The sequence below is a fragment of the Diceros bicornis genome, chromosome 10 (assembly GCF_020826845.1).
Source record: "Diceros bicornis minor isolate mBicDic1 chromosome 10, mDicBic1.mat.cur, whole genome shotgun sequence".
Taxonomy (NCBI): Eukaryota; Metazoa; Chordata; class Mammalia; order Perissodactyla; family Rhinocerotidae; genus Diceros; species Diceros bicornis.
Genome location: NC_080749.1, coordinates 79015540 through 79040539, shown reverse-complemented (window position 1 = coordinate 79040539; position 25000 = coordinate 79015540). Strand labels below are relative to the sequence as shown.

General features: G+C 43.7%; 1 protein-coding gene across 6 annotated transcripts in view; it reads right to left on the bottom strand.

Moving 5' to 3' along the window:
- Positions 1-18805, bottom strand: part of CFLAR (CASP8 and FADD like apoptosis regulator) — a 42311-nt gene extending 23506 nt beyond the window's left edge. Inside the window, exons 1-3 of one of the 6 annotated variants that reach the window (XM_058549577.1) lie at positions 18473-18805; positions 2838-3275; positions 708-813 (exon numbers count right to left, since the gene is read on the bottom strand). In XM_058549577.1, coding sequence (XP_058405560.1) covers positions 708-813; positions 2838-3118 — 387 coding nt within the window. In that variant the 5' untranslated portion in view covers positions 3119-3275; positions 18473-18805. Of the gene's footprint in view, positions 1-707; positions 814-2837; positions 3276-15112; positions 15264-15286; positions 15890-17505; positions 17719-18472 lie in introns of those variants that run through there. The other 5 variants (XM_058549581.1, XM_058549578.1, XM_058549579.1 and 2 more) reach the window with 5 other exon arrangements.
- Positions 18806-25000: the final 6195 nt, after the last annotated feature.

Below are 25000 nucleotides of genomic sequence, written 5' to 3'. Positions count from 1 at the left end.
CCTCAGAGGCAGGTCCTTCAAGGGCATATTGTCATATACTGGAGACCCGGGCTCCTCCTGGCTGGTCCTTAGGTCAGCAGGACTATACAGAGCCAGCCGGAAGTTAAACACTTTTCCAGCCCTCATAACATCCCTGAGCTCTTCACCCCTACCTGGTTTTCAACCCCAAATCTCTACTTTGGCCATTCCCCGGATAGATCAGTCACAAGGACCATCCCCAACCCGTCTCCACAGGCAGCCTAATGACTCCTCACTGACCTGGAGCTAGCTGAGGAGAGAGGCAGGAGGAGAGCAAAGCAAGAGTGGACTGGCACTTCCCACCCGTTTCTCCTCAGCACGAGCAGACTCCCTCGTGCTGGGACGGTTAGGGACTCCCTAACGCTCCCAGATGATCTGTCAACCCCGGGAGAGAAACTGATGGATAAGCCAGGCCTAAGAAGTTTACACAAATAAAGGATAAAATACAAGGATGAAAGAAACACCCAAGGCCACATCAGAAGATATCACCCTATTTCCTCTCAACTCATAAACCAATTCCCTTCCCATCAATGTTATATGAAAAAACCCATCCTCTTCTCCCTTTCCGCCTTCACCCCAGCCTGGGTCTCCCTGCTCCAGTGCCCGCTTCCCTCTCTTCACACCGTGGAGAGCATCCCCTAGCTTCTCAGAGGCTCTCGGGAACATGAACCAAGAAGAAGATAACTCACCTTGTCCTTGGCTATCCTGCCTCGGCCCATATAATCCCTCATGAGGAAAATTAATGAGGACACATCAGATTTATCCAAATCCTCACCAATCTCCGTCATCAGCACCCTGTAAACCAGAGAAGCTTCTTTAGTAAATTCAGATACAGTGCTAGTGAGAACAGCAAGAGCCTACACTTCCTCTATGCCAATAACTGGTTAAAAGACTAGTTCTTGCCCCCATTGGAATGTGCCCCCCCAAAACAGAAAGCCTAGATCACCAGGAAGAGATCTTAAGAGAACTCAAAGAGGAAATTCACACTTCCCCCAGTTTTCAACAAGAGATAGTACCTCTTTCCAACTAACTGCTCTGAAAACAACTCAGAGAATAAAAACTTCCCTAAAGAATCCCCTAGCTCCCCAAGAAGTGACAACGAATAAATGAAGAACCTAAATGACTAAGATGAAAGGCAGAAATAGAATTCAAGGTGACCTTGTCTTTTCTGTTAACAAGCTCCCAGGTGATGCTGAGCCTGTTGATCCAGGGAACATACTTTGAGTTGAAAGATTCTAAAGCCAAGTAATGCTCAGGATCCCCTGGCCCACGCCCGAACTCAATGGGTAAAAGGCCTCTAGGTCCTGGGGACTGTGACCATAGACGTCTCGGTCTAGAAAGCCCCTCCTGACTCAGTCACTTCTGCTCCAGTTGGCGCTACCATCACGCTTCTTCGGGACTCCCAGGACATCCCCTGGTTAGCAGTTACCTTGACATTGTCCTCACTGTTTAGAAGGTCGTTTTCCCAGTTAGACTCTCAGATTCTCAAGAATGCAAGGGTCTTGGTTCATTTTGCTCTAGTGCTTACCAAACACCTGGCATGTGTCGACCCACAACAAAGCCCACTGAACAGATGAACCAACAAATCTAGCCCTCGCCTCCCACTGCTCTGCCTCTCTGCTCAGAGACCCTGAAGAACTGCCTCCACTCACCAGAGCAAGGAAACAGGAAGTGGAGAGAGAGCCCTAACCCATTCCCTCAAATCCAGTCTGGGCCTCCCAACAAGTCTTAGGAACATTGTTGACATTATATGATGGTAGGAGAGGTGAAGATGATCGAGTATAACAACAATACTAAACCCTTGCATTTGTAGAGTGCGTCATAGTTTTAGAAAGGACTTCACATACCGGACTCTCACAATTGATCCTCACCAACAGACTTGTGAAATCAGGTAGTATTATTCTTAGCCTTACAAGTAGGAAAACAAAGGCCCACCCAACGTTAGTGGCCGGCTCAGTAACTGATAGTTCTGGGGCTGGAAACAGACCTTCAGACCTCAAGTCTCAGACGCTTTCTAGGCCCACACTGCTTTCAACTCTCTTTAATATAGTTTTTAATAATACAGATCATCTCAAATACACATTATTGATAATAAGTAAAGGCTGGTCGTCTGGAGAAAAAGGAATTGCTAATTTAAGGTTACAAGTTCTCTTCATTTCCCCAGAAATGAAGCCTGTCCAGTGGTTTCCGTGCTCCCCTAAACCACCAAGATGGTACTGTGTGAACAGGAGGAAGGAACAACTCAAGGCTGTCTGAACTAAAGGGGGCTAGGGGTTGTTAAGTGAAGAGGTGTTCCATTTGTGCTCCCAGAGCCTCTGGGAGCAGGGACCTCACAGAAACTCATAGAAATAGAGCCTACCCCACTAACTGCTCAGCAGAGGACAGATTCAGGAGGGATCACAGAGTTCTACAGACATCAGGAAGATCACTATCAGACTTGTTATTTCCTTTCTCATAGCAGAAACCGCCAGGGGTCTGACATCACAGAAGATCAAGCTAGCAGGGACCACTGTGGATCTCACAGTCAGAGGCTGGCAAGAACGATTAGCTCTTAGTCGTTCCTCTCTCTCTCCGTCAGGCAAACACACACCATCCAGCCCATCCACTTTCATTACGATCTTCTACCCAATTACGTGAAGCAAACACAGTCTAAGAATTCAAGGAGTTCAAAGGAATGAAGTAACATCGTATGGCAGCTGGATCAGCAGACAGAGAAAATAATGAGGCTGCTTTTCTTACTGTTCTTGTTTCTATGGTTCAGGAGCCTATACCACTTCTCTCCCTCCCACCAGTCCAGCCTCGGGAGGCTGATGAATTACCTATAGTCCGAAACAAGCCGAGGGTGCCTGAGCAGGTGGGCCTCCACCGCCGTTTTGTCCATCTTCAAGATCCGCTTGAGCAAGTCAAACCGCTTAACTCTGTAGAGCAGCTCAGCCAAGCCAACAACAGACAGCTTTCCTCTCTCGCTTAAAATATCTAGAAGATCCCTGACATTAAGCGGAGCCCCATCTTCAGCAACATCCCGGCACAAAAAAAGAAGCATCTCCTTCTCCTCGTCGTCAAGTGCCTCTTCGACCTGATGGATGACCTCAGCAGACATCCTGATTTTTATGGATGGACAATGGACAATCCTGACGTCATTCCAAAGAAGTGTAGTAACAAAACTCCAGCCTGGTCAACAGAAGGCCTTGAGGCTACTGACTTCATTTCTGATGGTTTTCTTCATTTCTTTCAGAATCCTTTCCGATGGGGGAGTTCTGTGGTTAAAAGGGAATTTTTAAAAATCCTCTTATCAAAGTACCTTATGGCTAAAATTCGAAGGCTCTTTCTTTCTTGCTGTTCTCTCTGACCTAGCAGATTACATTCATATTGTTAAGTCTACAGAAAGGGATCCTCAGCAGACAAAGCAACTGATCCAAAACACAAGAGACAAAGACAATAACCTACTTTTAAAGAAAAGAAAACGAGAAGAAAATTATTCCAAAAAATCCCACATTCTTCATCAGACTTTACAGAACGGAAAGTAAGGTCAGGGGAAACCAAAGTCAGGGTTAATGACTAAGTGGCAAATCAATGACCCTTGTGGGAGGAAGAGGAAAATCCCAATGACTCAGCCAGTGAACAAACGAGAGACACTGTTGTCATAGTGGCTAACACCACTTTAGGGAACCTCTCCCAGGTAGGCTTGAAAAAATATTGGTCTTGGCAAAAGGGACCCTCTGTAGGGTTTCAAAAATGATGGGAGAAAAGAGGTTTCTGTCCCTACTCCAGCCCTTTTTCCAGTTGTTCTCCTATTCACACCTATAAGCAGATACCCCTGCTGCCATCCTCCCAAAGTCCCAGGCCTTTTCATAGCTTCATCATGAATTAGGACCTGCCACCACAGCTGAACAAGGTCTTGTCAAGTTTTGATCACCTCTTCAGGGAGGTGACTGGGAGCCCTGACTCTCGATACTGCTATAGGGCAGCAGTTATCACCCGAGTCCCTGATGGTGTCAGTGGAAGGAAGGCAGTGGAACAGAAGATCCAGGAAAAAATCCCACTCCTGGGGTGGGACTTGGGTGGGAGTGGTGGAGAGGTCATGCCATGGATGTATTCTTAATTTCTTCCATTGGAACTTAACCTATTTTCTTTCAAAATTTAAGTTGCAAATGGCAGTTACTATCTAGTCTAAAGTTTCATAGCTATGTTTTACGTTAAGTAAGTTTTTGTGTTCTGGGAGAGTACCTTGTCTGTTTGTATCAGAAAATAATTCAAGTTAAAAGCTAATCTTAGCAAAAAATAATTGGAAACAACCCAAATGCAAGTTGCTAACTATTGCCACATATTTGTGGATGTTAGCTCAGGGCCAGTCTTCCTCAGCAAAAAGAGGAGGATTGGCATGGATGTTAGCTCAGGGCTGATCTTCCTCACACACACACACACACACAAAATCTCCTGTGACTGACCAATGTAAGAGAGAAAAAGTCAGCTGCTGTGGTTGGAATAGGAGGTCCTGGAGAGGAGGGGCAGGGTTAGGGTCCAAATAATCACTACTGTGTTGGAGTTTCCTTTAAACCCAAACCAAGAAATTAACATAAAGATTACTCTGAGACTAGGGAAGCCCACAAGGTCTTCAGCGGCAAGCTCAAAACCACCCCATAAGTCCACCTGCACAACCCAGGGCACGTGAGACTCATTCCACTGGAGGTCAGCTCATGCTTAAAAATTACCATGCACAGAAATAAAAATCACCCTGACGGTAGACAAAACAAAGAAAATTCACATCCTAGGAACCTACATCTGAAAGAGCTGAAAATAAGTATCTTAAAACATTCAAGGGGCCAGCCCGGTGGCATAGCAGTTAAATTCACACGTTCCTCTTCGCAGGGGTTCGCGGGTTGGGATCCCGGGCGCTGACCTACTCACTGCTCATCAAGCCATGCTGAGGCAGCGTCCCACATAGAAGAACTAGAAGGACCTACAACTAGGATATACAACTGTGTACTGGGGCTTTGGGAGAAAAAAAGAAAAAGAGGAAGATTGGCAACAGATGTTGAAACCGAGGATGAAGGAGTTCAAGTTTCCCTGGATTAGGATGAAACCGTGCCTGCGCCTACAAGATTAACCTGGAAAACAAAGTCACTAAAGTCTCTGAGCTTGCCTTGCAGAACAGCAGGAGGACCGCTGATGGAGAGCAGCCTGCTGACAGCCCTCCGCCTGACGAAGCCTGACTAAGCCTGACGAAGCCTCTCGCAGGAGCACTAAGCAGTTGCCCCTGCGCAGAACACTCTTTGAACTTCAGCCCCCAAGGCCACACGCTCCCCTCCCTGTCTTATTCTCACAATGTGCTTTGGAAAAACGCTTAGAACTGCACAGAGGCAAGCTACTCTGTGACTGGTAGAAAGAATAACCTGTCCTCTGCCTGAAATGTTCCTCCTGTCCCAGACAAAGAAGTAACTGAGGTTCGCTCTGATTCCTCAGGAATGCCGCATTCAGCAGATCTGCTAAGGAGAAGTGCCCAACGTTCTGCGCTCTCCATCACCTGACATTTCTGAGCCCCTCCCCAACCCCGCTGCCTGATATAAGTCCTTTCCAAACCAGTTCCCCTTTAGGATGAGTTTGATATGTGAGCTTATCCCTTGTTACAGTTCTTTCTCCACCACCGCCTGCTTGGCCTTTTGTCTTGCGGGGAGCAGATTGAGCCCTTGAGCGGTATCAACGTTAGCTCAGGGCCAATCTTCCTCAAAAAAAAAAAAAAACCGACAACAAACGTTCCAGAAGAGAAGGGAAATTTCTGTAATGTAATAGGCCAAATCAATGGTTGTTAATCAAGGGCAGTCTGCCCCTCAGAAGACATGTGACAATGTCTGGAGACGTTTTTTGGTCATCATAACCAGTGCCAAGATTGAGAAACCCTGCAGTAGATAATCTGAAAAAACTCTGGCTATAATACACACTGAGATGCTAAATAAAACATAAAAAATATTTGCTCAAATACACAGCTGAGCATGTAAGAAAGTAAGTAAAACTGTAGGGAGCCAAAAAGAAAAAAACAGCTAAAAACCAGTGCCAGTTGTTTTAAGATTTACCATATACAATAGCATCAAAATAGATAATATGTAGGAATGAGTCTAACAAAAGATTCACAAGACATTAACAGAAAAAAACAACTATAAACTACTATTGGAAAGACATTAATAAAGACCTAGATAAATGGAGAGCTTTACCTTTTTCATGAATAGGGGGATTCAATGTAACAAAGATGTGAGTTCTCTAAAAAACTGACCTATGGATTAAAAGCAAGGGACTTATGAGACAGCAATTTATAAACAGTTAAACAGTAATCACAAGAAAAAGAGAAAAGCCCACAGCAAATATTATACCTAACAGGGACATGTTAGAAGCATTTCCTTAAAAAAATCAGGCTTGACATTTGAAAACAATAATCTGTATCACAGAATAGGAAAAAGTGCAGAACATCTAGTTAATGGTAAAATTTGTAATAAGATAATGACCAAAGCAGATAGATAGTTTCCAATCTCCTTCTCCCCCACAAATACACACACACACATCCACATTCTCTCTCTCTCTCTCTCTAGTTCTCTCTCTAATGCTATTGCTTTGGAATCCACCACGTGATGTTTAATAGCATAATTACCTTTCTAATTATATTTGTTAGTAATACAAGTATCAGAATATGTTCCTTGACTGCATAATGATTGTGAAGCTACAGCAAGATAAGGGGCATCTATCTTAAGAGATTTTTTAAATGGTAATTCTTTCTTAATTGTGTTGCCAATTGTGACGAACCTCAGATTTATTTCTGTTATACAGACCTCTTTACACATCAACATATTCTAAAAGTCTATATGCAAATATTTTTATGAAGTCAAATTTAATTTCTGGTTTATCCATATTGTCATTTTAGAGATGCTATAACTTCATTTTAAAAATATTTCTTTAAATCAACTTTACTGAGGTACAGTTTACATATAATTAAATGCACCCATTTTAAGTATAAGGTTCAATCAATTTTGACAAATTTATATACCTATGTAGCCACCACCACAATCAAGATACAGAACATTTCCATGAACATAAAAAGTTCTTATGCACCATTCCAGTAACCCCTGCTAACCCCAGTCCCAGGAAACATCTGATCTGCTCTCTGAAATAATACATTAGATTTGTCTTTTTTAGAATGTCATATAGGTGAAATCATATAGTATGTACTCTCTTGCATTTGGCTACTTTGGTTCAACATAATGATTTTGAGATTCACCCATGTCGTTGCACATATTAAGACTTCACTTCTTCTTCTTGCTAAGTGATGTTTTCATTGTATCATTTATACATTTGCCAGCTGATGGACATTGTTCGTTTTCAGTTTTTGCTATAATAAATGAAGCTGCTATGAACGCTAAAAAGAAAAAAAAAAATCAGGCTTGAGACAAAGATGTGCATGATCATCCCTTCCATTCAGCATTGTCCTGGAGGACAGAACTAGACAGTAAAATAAGAAAAGACTTAACAGTAGAGTATAAGCATTGGAATCAAAGAAATAACTATCATTATTCACAGGCAACAAGATTTTCTACAAAGGGAACCCAAGAATATCAACAGACAAAATGCTACAATTAATAAGAGGTTAAGGTTTTGAGATACAGATCAATAAATAAAAGTCAATTACTTTTTTTTTTTTTTTTTTTTTGGTGAGGAAGATCAGCCCCATGCTAACATCTGCCAACCCTCCTCTTTTTTTTGCCGAGGAAGACCGGCCCTGGGCTAACATCCGTGCCCATCTTCCTCCACTTTGTATGGGATGCCGCCACAGCATGGCTTGCCAAGTGGTGCATCAGTGCGTGCCCAGGATCCGAAGCAGCGAACCCTGGGCCGCCACAGGGAGCATGCGCACTTAACCGCTTGCGCCACCAGGCCGGCCCCCTACATTTCTATACATTAACAATAAACAGGAAGAAAACATAAATTTCAAAAAGATACTATTTACAATAGCAACAAAATCTATAAGGTACATAGAATAAGTCTAACAAAAGACGCACAAGACATTTAAAGAAGAAATTATAAAACTTTATTGAAGACTTCAGTAAAGACAGATAACTGAAGAAACATACTATAATCACCGACAGGAGACTCAATATCATGAAGATATCAATTCTCAAATGAATTTATAAATTTAATATAAGTCCAATCAAAACCCCCCCAAAATTTGCACAGACCATGGCAAGCTGCCTTTAAATTTATATGAAAGAGGAAAAGGACCAAGAATAGCCAATACAAGTTTTAAGAAGAACAACCAGTTAGACAAGTTGCCTAACCAAGTATCAAGATTAAATACAAATGCATAGCAATTTGGCACAGGGATAGATAATAAAACAACCAATACACAGATGAGAGCTCAAAAATCAGTCCACACACAGATGATTGAGGTGGCCTTCAAATCAACAGAGAAAGGACACTAACGTCCAGAAATGGTGCTGAGACAACTGGTTATCCAAATATAACAGGGGTAAACTGAGATCCTTTCCTCACACCATATATGAGTCAATTCCATGCATACCAAAGTCCCAGACATAAAATTCTAGAAGAAAATCTACAAGAATTTTATTATAACCTCCAAATACAAAAAGAATTCATGAGACAAAAAAAAGCACACATCCTTTTAAAAATGGAAAAAAGATAAAGCACAGATTGAGAAGGCAAATGTATCATTTTTAGTTAACAAAGAATTAGTATCCAGAATATAGAAAGCATTTCTGTAAATCAGTAACTGTAAGATAAGCAAACCAAGGGAAAAATAGGCAACAGGCAGTTCCCAGAAGAAACAACCCCAAATAGCCACTATATGAAAAGATGTTCGAACCACAACAGCAGTCAGAGAAATGCAAATTTAAACTACAACGAGATATTATTTCACATCAGTCAAATACTAACATCTGTCACCAAATGTCAGAGAAAATAAAGAGAAATATGAAATCTTATACAGTACTGGAGGAATTATAAATTAGTACAGCCACTTTGAAGAACAATTTGGCAACATCTGGTAAAGACGAAAACATACATTACTCCATGCCATGAAAATTTCATTCCTAAGTAAACATCCTTAAAAAACTCTTGAGACAGGTACACCAAGGCATACCAACGTACACCACATTCCCAGCAGCTGTGGATGTTACAGCAAAAAAAATAGAAACCATCTAAAAGTCTATCAATAAGAGACTAAATAAAATGTTAATAGTCCTTTAATGAAATACTACACAGCCCTGAAAATGAATGAACTAGAACTACATGAATCTCAAACAAACAAAAAACAAGAAATACATGTATATATATTTGTTTTGTTTTGTTTTGTTTTGTTTTGTTTTGTTTTGGTGAGGAAGATTAGCCCTGAACTAACATCCATTGCCAATCCTCCTCTTTTTCCTGAGGACGACTGGCCCTGAGCTAACATCTGTGCCCATCTTCCTCTACTTTATACGTGGGACACCTGCCACAGCATGGCTTGACAAGCAGTGCATAGGTGTACGCCCAGGATCCAAACCTGTGAACCCTGGGGTGCCAAAGCAGAGTGCGTGAACTTAACCACTACACCACCGGGCTGGCCCCAACAACAAATATTTTTGCTGAGGCAAAAAGCAAATTGCTAAAGCATACATACTATATGATTAATTTACATTAAAATCCTAAATGTTAAAAATAATATCATACATTACTTAGGGATATATATATATTGTGTGCGCATAGTGAAAATATTAAAACATACATAATAATAATAAATACCGAATTCAGAAAAGTAGTTTCCATTACAGGATGAATGAAATGTGACTAGATAAAAATACAGACGGGAAATGACTGAATTTGTAATATTTTACTTCATAAGCTGGGCAGCAGCTATACAGACACTAAAAGAAACACACCTTATACCACATTCTCCGACCACAATACAATAAAATTAGAAAACAACAATAAACCAAAAGGAAACCCTCTAAGTTTTAAATTGAAAAATTAGTTTCTATCTCTTATGCACTCAGCCTTTACTAGTTAACACATACGGTATAAAGGAAATAGTGGTGTGGGGAAAAACCCCAAGCATGACATACAGAGACTATCTTATTGCATCCAAAATACTTTTTAGAGCTCCCTTGGTGTATATATAGACAAACCTTAGAACAAGAAAGCCTAGAGGCATCCCCAAGTTATCCTCAAAAAGAGGAGGTCACATTTTATTTAACATGATTTGAAAGAAGGGGTGGAGGACCCACAGAAGGGGTGGCAGGTGGAACAAGTTCTTCAGGGCTCTGTGAAAGGACGGTGCCATCTCTCACCAGCGCCCCTGCCTGAGCTGCCTCACTCAGCACCGCGCTCACCTCCTCTGGAGTCACCTGCCTCACCTCGGTCGGGTAAGGAACCAAGGGCTATCCAAGCCCACACCTTTTTCTTTCCTGCTTTCAAATACCCAGTCCTCCTGACTGACCAGTATTGTTAGTTTCATTGCACTCCACTGTTTCAGTTGTTCATCCTCCCTAGCCTGACGAAACTGGCATCTGTGTTTTCTACAATTTTTAAGGAATTCCCCTTTTCTTTTCTCACAGGCAAATTCTAATCTGATGACTATGCCTCCCCCTCTTTTCCACAGCCACATAAAATCTGCATATTAAACTGCCCCTGGCCTCCACTAGCAGAGCAACTAAAACCTAACCCAAGATCAGTTTCAGTTTTATTTCTGGGTAGAAGTCTACCCCATCTGATGCTGCTGACTACCTCCTACTTGAAACCCCTCTCCTTTGGCTGACCTCACACCACGGTATCCTCCGCAGTCCCCCTCTAGCCCTCTCCCACTCCTCAGCACCCTCTTTCTGCACCTGCCCCTTCAGTGCTGCTGTGCCCTAGCATCCATCCCTCACCTGACTCCTCCTCTGGCCTTTCTGTCCCCCCTGCCAGTGGCCTCACCCTCTCCAAATCCATCTCCTATCAGAATGACTTTCTGAAGTTCACGCTTGAACCAAGTTCACTTTCCTAATTCACACTTTCCAGTGATTCCTCATCTCCCATTGCAGGCTCCAATTTTCTTTGCATTCAAGGCCCCTTGTGGTCCAGCGCCTCCCCTCATCTCTCATTAACACACACCACGCACATTTGGCTTCAACCAAACCTCAAGAAGGAGTTCTTTCCCATGCCTCTGTGCCTTTGCCCGGATTACCCTCCTCCACTTACCTGCCTAGCAAAACCCTTCTTTGCTTTCAGGGCCAGCTGAAGCCTCTCCTACTGTGTAAAGCTTTCCTGCGAAGAGCCCACACAGACTTAGTCACTAACTCCTCTGTACTACCACCGTACTACGTACATACCTCCCTGGCACCCAGCATTGGTCCCAACAGGTGACAGTAAAACTTGGTTAACTTTAGTCAGGCCTCTCAATTTTTCTCATGGAATGTCAACTTTGCCTCCAACCCCTCTGGTATCCAAAGCATAACGTTCTCTGTAGTCAATAGCATGGCAGCCAGCATAACTGGTTCCCATCATACCTTAACCTGTCCAAGAACATACTTAATATTCCATTCTTTGTACGGCTTCTCTACCTGAAGCAAGGTCATGTCCGCTGAGCCACAGTAGGAAAGCAAATGTAATTTCCCAGCAACACCACAAAACTGGGTGGCAATGGGTGCCAGCCCCATGGCATAGTGGTTAACTTCCACGCGTTCTGCTTTGGTGGCCCGGGTTCACGGGTTTGGATCCTGGGCGTGGACCTACACCACTTGTCAGCTACACTGTGGCAATGACCCACATATAAAGTAGAGAAAGACTGGCACAGATGTTAGCTCAGGGCTAATCTTCCTCAGCACAAAACAACAAAACAAACAAACAAAAAACTGGGCAGCAATGGAGGGAAGCCTGCCTTGCCAGCTCTAGAAAGCAGCATGCAAACCTGGAACTTACAGGTGTCTGGGAATCCCCACTGAGATACGAGCATGAAGCCCCGGAAAGAGTAACCCGGATGTTTCTGAAAGGATAAAGGAGAAGGGGTTACATGATCCTGGACAAAAGAGAATGTGGCCATGTCACAGGAGTTCAGTGCATTCACCCTGAACATAACAATCTACTTCTTCCATTTGTGTACAGAACCTGTCAATGCGGGCTGTGTGTGTAACAATTCAAGCAGCTAATATAATGAACCCATCTTTCTTCCTCCAACTGTAGGCATTTTAAACCTAAGACAGTGCATGAAATGCCATTTTGCACCACTCCAAATATTTAAAATGAGGTGTGTCATAATAGATCATTATTAGGTTCCTGACTCCTGGAATACTGCAGATACATACTCAAACACAGCCTAGAAGACCGTGGACTCCGGCTGAAGCATAAACATGTTCCCAAGCACAATAACCAATCTGGCAATATCTGGTACAGATGAAAACATCCATTATTCATGACATGACCAGACATCCCCTGGCCTTCTAGCAAAAGGTACATCTTTATCCTTTACACTATCACAATTTCTAAAATTCTAAGATTTATCTGTCAGACTTTTCATTTTTGCCAAACCTCTAGGCCAGTCCTCTGTGTGTAGTATAATTCTCCTAGGATGGACTCAAAAGCCTAAAATTTAAAGTTTTTTTCCTCAAATAGGACAGTCCTCTGACATCCTCAAAATTACTAATACTTTGTATAAGATGGTATAAGTTTAATACACAACTAATCTTCCATAAGCTACTGCTGTATTCACTCATGTTCTTGAGAAAAAGCCAGAGAACAATGAGAGGTATTCACAGCTTTCATCAATTTCCTATGAGGCTTTGATTTCCTTGGCAAAAAAAAAAAGAAACTAGCAGCAGGCTAACCTGTCTGAGTTTAAGCAAGATTCCAAATTTTAATTCATCAGCAAAGTCTAAATTCAGGGACCAGATCTCAATTCCCAGTAGTCCAAGAGAGGGCTATGGCTTAGCCTCATTTCTTTTTCAGTATCTGAACCATTTGATGTCACCTTCAAAGGAACTGGATGTTTATCATCATGCGCCAGCAGTCAGGAAGATACATTCCTTCTCCTAGAGGTTTTCTTCAAAGCAATCAAAAGGGCTCAAGAAACAACCCTATCTGTCCCAGAGAATAGCTTACTACCAGTTATGCCACACTCAAATAAAGAATAAAGAATTTAGCAGACATCTCTGAAGCCCATCTATACAAGCCTGGCTTGAATTAAACCCTCAACCTAGCAGGGATATTTGCTTAGTTTATACAACGGATTCACTTGTAACCAAAGGGCCAAGGTTGGCCCATCGGGAGATAGCCATGTTCAAATTCAGAAGTTGTGCATAATACGAGGGATATAAAGCTCTTAAATTCCTTTTATATACCATCCCTTTTTTTCTTTTTCTTTTTTTTTTTTTTTTGGTGAGGAAGATCAGCCCTGAGCTAACACCCACGCCAATCCTCCTCTTTTTGCTGAGGAAGACAGGCCCTGGGCTAACATCTGTGCCTATCTTCCTCCACTTTATATGGGACACCGCCACAGCATGGCCTGGCAATTGGTGCATCGGTGTACACCCGGGATCCGAATCCGGGCCCACTAGCAGCGGAGTGTGCGCACTTAACCGCTATGCCATGGGGACGGCCCCTGCCATTCTTTTTTCGAATTATAAAAAGACTACCTGCATGCTGCAGGAAAATGCGGAAAACGGAGAATGAAGAAGAAAGTAAAAATTCCCTGTTTGCTTCAGTCCCATCACCATCTCTGGCATCTATTTACCTGTTCCCAGCTTCTGATCTCCTGCCTGGTTCCTCTTTCTAAGTTCCTTGACATTCCTGGGGACAACCCAGGGGGAAGCAGCAGACTCAGTGAATGCTGAATGAAGGGATTAACTAACTGTTTTATTCAACTCTGCATCAAGCTTTGGTAATACTTGCAGGGAATCTGGTTCATTCACCAGATAGTGAATGAACCAGATTGCTGGTTCTAGCTTGCTATTCTAGCAAGACCTGTCACGTGCCTACTCTTTAAAACAAAGATCACTGACTTCAGAAACTATTTTTGAAAGCTTCAAGTAAAGCCTCCCCACAAAAAAGATAAATAAGCCAAAGGGAAGATCCAAAAGTTGTTCAAGAAAAAAACTCAGGAAATTCACAAGTAGATAAGGAAGCTTTGCTTCCCACTTGTAAAATCAGGTGACAGAAGGAAGCCATTACCCTGGGAAACATTTTAAACCTTGGAGCAAATAGGTACAAGAAGATTTTTCAATTACATTGAAAAACTGAGATATATAGATTTTGATATAAATAACAATGGGCTCATTTCTCCAATTGAAGAGTTCACTGCAGAAGACAAACCATTTTCAATACGCAGATAAATGTGGTATCAAATTGGTGGAGCTTAGTTCTTTCATAAGTACTGAATTACCAAAGATGACAACCCAATATCTAAAATAAGAGGAAAATAACGAAGAAGCTGTTTGTTTTGCACAAAAACTTAAACGGCCAAATAGAGACAAGGTGGCTAAAAGCAGAGACCATCAGAGGAACATAAATAGGGAACAAGGTACAAAGTGTGGGAAAGGAAGTCATTTCACCTGGAAAGAAAAGATTCAAGAATATATACGTATGTATATTCATTCATTCATTCATATGTGCATGGAGCCAAAGAAGGAATTATTTCTCTAAACCCAGAACTGAGGAGGGAGAAAAAACATTCCAGGCATCAGAACAAGCAGATGAATGAGATGTAAATTGTGGATACACACATTCTTAAAAACAAGAAAACTGGTCATTAGAAGAAAAAAATCTTTCATTAGAAACACTGATGCCAGAGGGGAGTGAAATTACATGTGAGAAAAGCAGAGACACTAAGAGAAAAAAAACAGCAGTTCTGAAATATAATTGGAGAAACAGCATCATACAAAATAAGAAAAAAAAAAGAGCAAAATATTTTTAAAAACACTTAAAAGATTGTATTTGAGTGCGCAAAGGTCTGAAAAAGACACTGCACTGCAATCTTTGGTTATCTCAGGGAATGGACTCCCGGGGGGCTTTCTCTACTTTGCATATATTTTAACCCAGATAATTATAATACAACTTGACTGAAAAGTTTGTGAAGAAAAAGAATTACCATACAGAGCGTTAATCCTATGCTGAAGTGCAAAGACAGCCAGTGAGCAGGTGACAGGACAGGGTAGAGGAAGGGACCCCACGTAGGAGGCGCGGGTTGTGAAGTCTTCCTAGAGGTGACAGGAGCTGACTATAAAGGAGAAACAGGCCATTGCAGTAATAACCGTGTTCTTACCTCACTCGTTTATGGTAAGGAGATCAAAGTGAGTACACGCTGCCCTCTCCGACCTGTCACTACTTCCCCAACCTGGCCCAACCGGCTTCCTGCTGCCCAGGCTGCCCGAATACAAGTTCCCTGCGTGGGTAACTTGTCTCCCCCAAGCACCCCGCGAGCTTCCGGGGCGGGAACCAAGGTGGGCTCCGTCTCTCCGACCCCGGCACGCAGAACTCGGCCCGGCCCAGAGGCGCTTCAGAAATGTTGGCAGGACTGGACTGAATTAAAGGAAAGGAGGCATTTCCGTCCACTAATTAGCCTTTCGGCCCTACGAGGATAAAGAGCCATACGGAGTCCGTCCCCGAGGTTTAGAAAGCGACATCCTGGCGACTCGGAGTGCCGTGGTGAGTCCACAGGAGGCTGCAGGGCCGAGGGCAGGAGCCTCAGTGCTTCTCCGCCGGGACGGGGGACAGGGCGGCGCCGGCACAGGCGCGGTCGAGAAGGGGGCGGGCAGAGCGCTGGGATATTCACGCCCGGGCAGGCCCGGCTCCGCCCGCTGGATCTCGGCCGGACACGATCGGACCTGCCGCTGCGGAACCCCGGGTGGAGATACTCCGGGCGGGACGCGGCGGGCATCAAGGCGTGGCCTCCCGGCAGGCGTCCGGCAACCTCTGCCAGCTGAGCCCCTGTGCTGTTCCTCCTCCTCCAGGCAGCCCGCCCGGAACACGCCGCCCACACAAGACTTCAGGCTCCAGAACCCTCCGTGCCCGCACGTCTCCCCGAATAAACTCGGCGCTCTGGGGGCAAAGGGCCCACGTGGCGCCCCGGGGAATTCCGTGCGGCGGCCGAGACCGAGAGGGCGCCGCCGCCGTGCCCACCACTCCACCCCCCGAGAGCCAGGGCGTGACAGCTTCCAACAGACGCCCTGCCACCTCTCAAAAAACGGCCGGCGACGACCCTCCCAACCCCTGCCGCACCGGACTCCCGGGGGGCGGGAGGCAGGGGCGCCCAGCCCCGCGGACCTGCAGGGGGATTCACCTTCGAGGGCGGGTGCAAGACAGTGCGAGAGGATTAAAGAAGTGCCGGTGTCAGTCATAAACAGATGCAAGACAGGGGTCGTTAGAAAACGCAGGACATCCAGCGCAGAAGCTATGAGTAAAACAAGGGTTAACATAAAAAATGAAAACGGTGTGACAAACACATTGAAAATTTCCTTCCAAACCCGAGGTTTTTCTGGGGGGCACTGAGCCAAGTTCTTTGTTCCTACGGTGTTTTTTGTAAGACTGTTTAGAGGGAAAATACCGAACATTCTGTTCCTCTCGTCTGCAGTTTCTTATCTAGAGCAGGTCAAGGCCGCTCTAGGCTCGGTTTTAGATTGTCCGGGCTTTTATTTCGGACATGTCCGAAATGCTGTCCCTTCTGGCACCACTTCTCCTGGGACAAAGTTCAAAAGTCAACAAACGAAAATATCGGAGAGCCCTGGCGTCGCCGAACTTACTTCCTGTTCCCTTCAATCAACACAGTATTGGCCCCATTTCAATGGCCTTTGTTCTATGGCACTGCACACTGCACAGTAAATATTTAAAAAAAGCACACGCCCTTCCGTCAGATCGGGACTGCATCAAGCAAGAACAACCTGAAATCATCTTCCCTTCCCAGTCGTTTTGAAGGGGGAAAAGAGCGGGGCAGAAACAGGTTTATTACAAGGCTTTACAAAAATCTCAGCCAAGCGTTCCGAACGTTGCAAGGCAAGCTTTCCTGGCAACTGGCCGAAACATGTATGCCTGCTTTGAGAAGTAGCCGCCCTGCCCCACCCGGCCGGGCGACCGCGAGCGCCGAGTCCCGCAGGCCGGCTGCCCCGAGGCGCGCGCCCCGCTGCGGGGCGCCCTGCCCGGAGCGACCTGCCCAGCCTTCTGAGCAGCCACCCCCGGGACTGAGCGACCCGACGGTGGCCTCGGTGACAGGACGCGGCCCCGCCCCAGGCCTGCTCCCGCCTCTGCGGCTAGAGTCGGCCCAGGGCTGTGCGGTCCGCGTCCCCGCGGCCTCGGGCGGCCCCCGACAGTCGGGGGGCGGGGGAGGGAACCCCGAGGCCGACTCCACAGACTGAGTCACCCCGCGCGGCCCGCGCCCCCGCCCGCACCCCCGCCGGCCGGCTCCGCGAGGAGCGCGCAGGCCGGACGCCCACCGCGGCGCGGGTCCCGGCCCCCGCGCTCGGGAGCGGCGGGCCGCACGGCACTTACCGTCCTGCCCGCGGCGGGACGCTCCTCCCGGCTTCCCTCCGCGGCGCTCGCAGAGCGCGGGCAAGATGGAGGCGAGAAACCGAAACCCGGAGGCGGACGTGGCGCTCGCCGGCCCGGCCTCCCCGCCTCGCTCGCCCTCGCGGACTTCTCTCAACTTTGACCCCACAGAAGTCGCGCGGCCCGACATTCGCCGTGGTCGGCCCAGAGACCCCGGCACCAGCCCCCAACGAGTCCCTGGCATTGAAAGGCCCGGCTGGTCCAGCAGCTGTTTCCTGTTGTGGCGGATGTGCCTCCCCCCGGGGGGCGGCTGTCCCGAGGCGCAGCAGCGCCGGCGTTGTCAGCCATGGACGACGGGGAGAGGAGCGAGCAGCGACGCGAGGGCGCCTCGTGATTGATCTCTTCGTTCCTAGCCACTAGTTCCTTGGGGCTTTTTTAATTTCTTAACTTTTCTTGAAATAAATTTAAACTCACAGGAGTTGCAAGCACGATACCAGGGAGACTGACTACCGGCCTGACAGCGGGGGCTCGGCTGACCCACGCCCTAGGGAAACTGATGACAGTTATTTTAAAACAAGCAAGCACCCATTTAAAGGCTTGGAAACAGTCCTAAAAGAAGACAGCAAATGAAGAAACATCTATTCAAGAAAATCGACGAAAATTCAGTAAGAAAGGCAAGAATCTGTGTTATTTCAACCAAGACCTCTTGCTCCCTTCACCCTCCCAGCTTGGCAAGGCAGACACCCCACTCCCGACTGCTGGAACCGAGAAGAACACACGGCCTCCTCTTCCCGCGGCTCCCAGTGGGAGGGGCAGGGTGTCAGCAATTCTCACTCGGCCCCTAGCCGCCTGATACTGAGGCCGATCCTGGCTGAGCGGGGTTCCTTTCTTCCACCCAGCCCCACTCGTGGAACAGAGGCTCTACCCTGGGCTGGAGTGCTGAGAATACGGGGGTCCTAAGCACGCTTACCCCAGCTCCTGAAGTGGTGGTTCAAGCCAGAGAAGAGACGCTGAGAGGACTTCAGGTGGCTACAGGCTCCACCAGCTGTTGCTCAGCCCGTGCAGCAGGGATGTGACTCACTGAAGTTGTCATTGTTCCACCTCCTGCTCCTAAACCCTGGCTCCGAGACTGGGCCTAAGGGGAAAGGCAGTCCTTAAAACAGATAGCTCTTAATCTCTTCCCAAAGGTACTGACTTCATTTGCAACAGAACATGGAAAAATTCAAGCCAAAGTGTGCTCTCAAACACCTGGAGGTTTTGGTCATAGGCGATTGGGAGGAGACTCAAGATGTGGGCTGAATTGTAGGCGGACTAGTTTGCAGGAGAAAACCAGAGATAAAAACAGCTCGGGGAGGGCTGGCCCCACGGCTTAGCAGTTAAGTGCTCGCGCTCCGCTGCTGGCTGCCGGGGCCGGCGCGCACTGTCGCACCGCTTCTCCGGCCTAGGCCGTGTCCCACATACAGCAACTAGAAGGATGTGCAGCTATGACATACAACTATCTACTGGGGCTTTGGGGGGGGAAAAATAAATAAATAAAATTATAAAAAAAAAAAAAAGACAGCTGAGGGAAGCCTACCTGTGGTAAGAACAAATATTAAACACTGACCTCATAAACTGTTGCTTCAAAAGGGCTAGAATTTGATTGGATTCATTTGTTGAGCAATTTATGCTCCAGGGCATTGTTGTAAATAATAGAACAATCAGCCAGCTAACTTGCGGAGTTTAACAGCTGGGTGTGGTCAGGCAATGAGAGGAAGAGAGCCCTACCCAAACTACTGGAATACTGGGATAACAACATCAGAAGTTTAAGGGGGTGGCCAGCATACACTTCATTACAGTAATCCAGCCAGCCACTAAACAAATAAACAAGCAAATAACAACAACAAAGGCTGGGGGGAGGGGAGGGGAATGGGGAGGAAACAAGTACCCAGAGTTGCTACAATATATTATATGAAATGTCCACTTTCCAACAAAAAATTACGATGCATGCAAGGAAATGGGGAAGTATGACCTATATACTGGAAAAATAGCAGGCAACAGAAACTGCACGTGAGAGCGACCAGATGTCTGATTTATCAGAAAGCGACCAGATGTTGGATTTATCAGAAAAAGAATTCAAAGTAGCCATTATAAACATGTTCTCAGAACTAAAGAAAAGCATGATTAAAGAAGTAAAGGAAGTTATGACAACAAGCCATATCAAACAGAATATCAACACATATTCAGCAGCTAGAGTAGAGATATGACTCAGAAATTATAAAAATGAGCCAAATAGAAATTCTGGAGTTGAAAAATACAATAACTGAAATAACTTCATTAGGTGTTTAATAATAGACTTGAATTGGCAGAAAAAAAGAATAACTTAAAGTTAGAGGCATAGAGATTATGCAAGCCAAAGAACAGAAAAATGAAGAGATTCTCAGAGAAATGTGAGACATCATTAAGCACACCAACATATGCACACTGAAAGTACCAGAAGTGATACTGGCTAAAGACAAGGTTGACATGAGGGAAGCCATGTTGTAGAAAAGAAACCCTATTGTAACTTTGAATGACCTCTGACAAACTAACCCAGCTGGATATACACCCTCCAGGAGATCTAACTGCTATGTTGATTTTACAACCCTTGCTTGTGCATATACCTCCCAGCTGCCATAAGATGATAACTTTGTTCTTTTGAGTTCCTTAGGAATGTGATGACCCCCAAACAGAGAGTCTATGCTGGTAGCAATCATCAATGAAAACTGAAGGATCTGGTGTGGTGACTCCCAGTCTGTAACACCAGAAGGTCAACATTCCAACATTCCATTCCTAACCCCCTCCTCTATAACCCACCGGCCTATATAACTGCTATAAGATTTGTGCCCCTTTAAGATGGTTTTTTTCAGACATTAGTCGGCCATCTTCACTCTTGCTAGCAAGCTGTAACAAAAAAAGTCCTTTTTCTCCTACCACCTTGCCTCTTGACTATTGGCATGTCTTGCAGCGAGCAGAAGGCCCCACGCTGGGCGGTAACAGAAGGAGAGGAGAGTGGGAAAAGGAGCAAAAAAAACATTCAAAGAAATAATGGCTAAAAACTTCCCAAATGTATTGAAAAACTGTAACCTACACATCCAGGAAGCTGACTCCTCAGCAAAAACAATAGAGGCCAGAAGGCAATGAGATAATATATTCAAAGTGCTCAAAGAAAAAGCCTTTCAACCAATAATCCTATATGCACAAAACTATCTTTTGAAAATAAGATTGGTGAAATAAAGTGAAATACTTTCCCAAATAAACAAAACTGAGAGAATCTGTGCTAGCAGATCTGCCTTACAAGAAATACTAAAAGTTTTTCAGGCTGAAAGCAAGTAACCCCAGACAGTAATTCAAATCCACACCAAAAAACAAAGAACATCAGAAAGGTAATTATATAATTATAAAAGACAGTATAAATGAATATTTTTTCTCCTACTCTTAACTGATTTAAAAAGCAATTTCATAAAATAATATAATGGATTGTTGTGCCTATAATATGTAGAAATTAATATATGTGAAATATATTTGCCAGTAGCAGCACGAAGGATTGGGGTGGAAGCAAAGCTATATTGGGATAAGGAAATGACTACAGATGATAAAGTAATAATTATAAGAGTATATTGCTGGATGTGTAACGTTAATTGATGTTAATACCACAAAGAGGTGGAGAAGGGAATGGAGCTATGTAGGAGTAACATTTCTATATATCACTGGGACTAGCTAGTATAAATCTGAAGCTGCCTCTGATAAGTTAAGATGTATGTGGTAAACCCCAGAGCAACCACTAAAACAATAATTCAAAAATATATAGTGAAAAATCATTAAAGAAATTAAGATGCTGGGGCCAGCCCGGTGCCGCAAGTGCGCACGCTCCGCTGCAGCAGCCCGGGGTTCACCGGTTCAGATCCTGGGTGCATACTGGTGCACTGCTTGGCAAGCCATGCTGTAGTGGTGTCCCATATAAAGTGGAGGAAGATGGGCACAGATGTTAGCCCAGGGCCAGTCTTCCTCAGCAAAAAAAAAAGAAGATTGGCAGATGTTAGCACAGGGTTGATCTCCTCACACACACACAAAAAGAAATTAAGATGCTACATTAGGGGCTGGCCCCATGGCTTAGTGGTTAAGGGCGCACGCTCAGCTACTGGCGGCCCGGGTTTGGATCCCGGGCGCACACCGACGCACTGCTTGTCTGGCCATGCTGAGGCAGCGTCCCACGTACAGCAACTAGAAGGATGTGCAACTATGACATACAACTATCTACTGGGGCTTTGGGGAGAAAAAGGGAGAAAAAGGAGGAGGATTGGCAATAGATGTTAGCTCAGGGCAGGTCTTCCTCAGCAAAAAGAGGAGGGTTAGCATGGATGTTAGCTCAGGGCTGATCTTCCTCATTAAAAAAAAAAAAAAAGATGCTACATTAGAAAATAGTCACGTAATGTAAAAGAAAGCAGAAAGGAGAAATAAAGGAACAGAAAAGACACGAGACATAGAAAATAAATGTAAATAGCACATGCAAATCCAGCTATATCAATAATAACACTAAATGAAAATGGATTAAATAATCCAATCTAAAGGAAAATTTGTTAGACTGGATTTAAAAAAAACCTATGATACAACTCTAACTATCTATAGGAGACACACTTTAGATTCAAAGATACAAATCGATTGAAAATAAAATATGGAAAAAGATATATCATGCAAAAAGCAACCACAAGAATGCTGGAGTAGCTATATTGATATCACACAACATAAACTTCAAAACAAAAAATGTTGCTAGAGATAAAGACATTTTATAACAATAAAAATGTCAATCCATCAGATAGATATAATCATTATAAACATATTTACACCTAATAACAGAACACCAAAACACATGAAGCAAAACTGAAAGAAATAAACAAAAAATAGATGTTTCAACAGTAACAGTTGGAAACTTCGATACTCCACTTTCGATAAGGGATAGAACAACTAGACAGACAATTAACAAGGAAACAGAAGGCTTGAGCAATACTATAAACCAACTAGACCTAACAGCTATAGAACACTCCATCCAATATCAGAATATATATTATCAATATACATGAATATACATTCAAGTGCACATGGAACATTCTCCAGGATACACCATCTGCTAGGCCATAAAATAAACCTCAGTAAATTTAACGGGATAGAAATAATATAAAGTATGTTCTCTGACCAAAATGGAATGAAATTAGAAGTCAAAAACAGGAAAAATTGGTAAAACTCACAAATATGTGGAAATTAAACAACACACACCTAAGTAACCAGTGGTTCAAAGAAGAAATCAAAAGGAAAATCTGAAAATACTCTGAGATGAATGAAAATCAAGCAGAATATACCAAAACTTATGGAGTGCAGCTAGAGCATTGCTTAGAGGGAAATTTACAACTATAAATGCCTGTATTAAGCAAAAAGAAAGATCTCAAATTGATAACCTAAACTTCTACCTTAAGACACTGGAAAAAGAAGAGAAAACTGAATTTAAAACAGCCAAAAGGAAGGAAATAATAAAGAATAAAGTGGAAATTAATGGAATATAGAACAGAAAAACAATAGAAAAAATCAATTAAACCAAAAGCTAATTTTTTGAAAAGGTGAACAAAATTGCAAACCTATAGCTAGATTGGCCAAGAAAATAAGAAGACTCAAATTACTAGAATCAGAAATGAAAGAGGGGACATTACTACTAACCCTACAGAAATAAAAAGAATTATAAAGGAACGGTATGAATAATTGTATACCAACAAATTAGATAACCTAGATGAAATTGACAAATCCCTAGAAACACACGAACTGTTGAAACCGACTCAAGGAGAAATAGACAATCTGAGTAGACCTATAAAATGTGAAGAGATTGAATTGGTAATCAAAAATCTACCCACAAAGAAAAGAACACGCCCAGATAGCCTCACTTGTAAATTCTACCTAACATTTAAGGAAGAATTAAATCTAATTCTTCACAAACTCTTCCAAAAAACAGAAGAGAAGTATATTAGTTTGGTAGGGTTGCCACAACAAGATACTACAGGTGGCTTTAACAACAGAAATTTATTTCTCACAGTTCTAGAGGCTAGAAGTCCAAAATCAAGGAATCATTAAATTTGGTTTCTTCTAAGGCCTTTCTCCTTGGCTTGCAGATGGCAACATTCTTTCTGTGTCCTCACATGGTCTGTCCTCTGTATGCACACATCCTTAGTGTCTTTTTGTGTATCCAAATGTTCTCATCTTATAAGGACACCGGTCAGATTGGATTAGGGCCCACCTTAATAGCCTCATATTAACTTCATCACCTGTTTAAAGATCTTATCTATGAATATAGTAACATTCTGAGGTACTAGGAGTTAGGGCTTCAACACATGAATTTGAGGGGGATCACACTTCAACCCATAACAAGGAGGGAACACTTCCCAACTCAGTTTATGAGGCCTTTATTGCCATGATACCAAAACCAGACAAAGACATCACAGGCAAAGAATCCTATAGACCAATATCTCATGAATATGGATACAAAAGTCCTCAACAAAATACTAGCAAACAAATCCAACAACATATAAAAATAATTACACACCATAACCAAGTGGGATTTATCCCAGGAGTGCAAGATAGGTTTAACATCTGAAAATCTATTAATGTAATACATCATATAATAGAATAAAAAATAAAATTCACATGATCATTGCAATAGACAAAAAGCCATCTGACAAATTCCAGCACATTTTCATGATAAAAACACTCAACAAACTAGGAATAGAAGGAGATTCCTCAACTTTATGAAGGGCATCTACGAAAAATCAACAACTAACTACGTAATTAATGGTGAAAGACTAGATGCCTTCCCCCCAAGATCAGGAACAAGACAAGGATGTCTGTTGTCCCCACTTCTATTCAACATTGTACTGGAGGTTCTAGCCACAGCAAAGAAACAAAAAGTATCTGAACTGGAAAAGACAAAGTAAAATTATCTCTATTTGCAGATGACATGAGCTTGTATATAGAATATCCTAGGGCCAGCCCCGTGGCTTAGCGGTTAAGTGTGCACACTCCGCTACTGGCGGCCCAGGTTCGGATCCCAGGTGCGCACCAACGCACCACTTCTCTGGCCATACTGAGGCCGCGTCTCACATACAGCAACTAGAAGGCTGTGCAACTATGACATACAACTATCTACTGGGGCTTTGGGGGAAAAAAAGGAGGAGGATTGGCAATAGAAGTTAGCTCAGAGCTGGTCTTCCTCAGCAAAAAGGGGAGGATTAGCATGGATGTTAGCTCAGGGCTGATCTTCCTCACCAAAAAAAAAAAAAAAAAGAATATCCTAAAAAAAGTCTTCTAAAAAGCTGTTAGAACTAATAAGTGCAGCAAGGTTGCAGGAGATAAGATCAATATAGAAAAACCAATTTTATTATTTTTATTTATTTATTTATTTATTTATTTATTTATTTATTTATTTATTTTGTGAGGACAT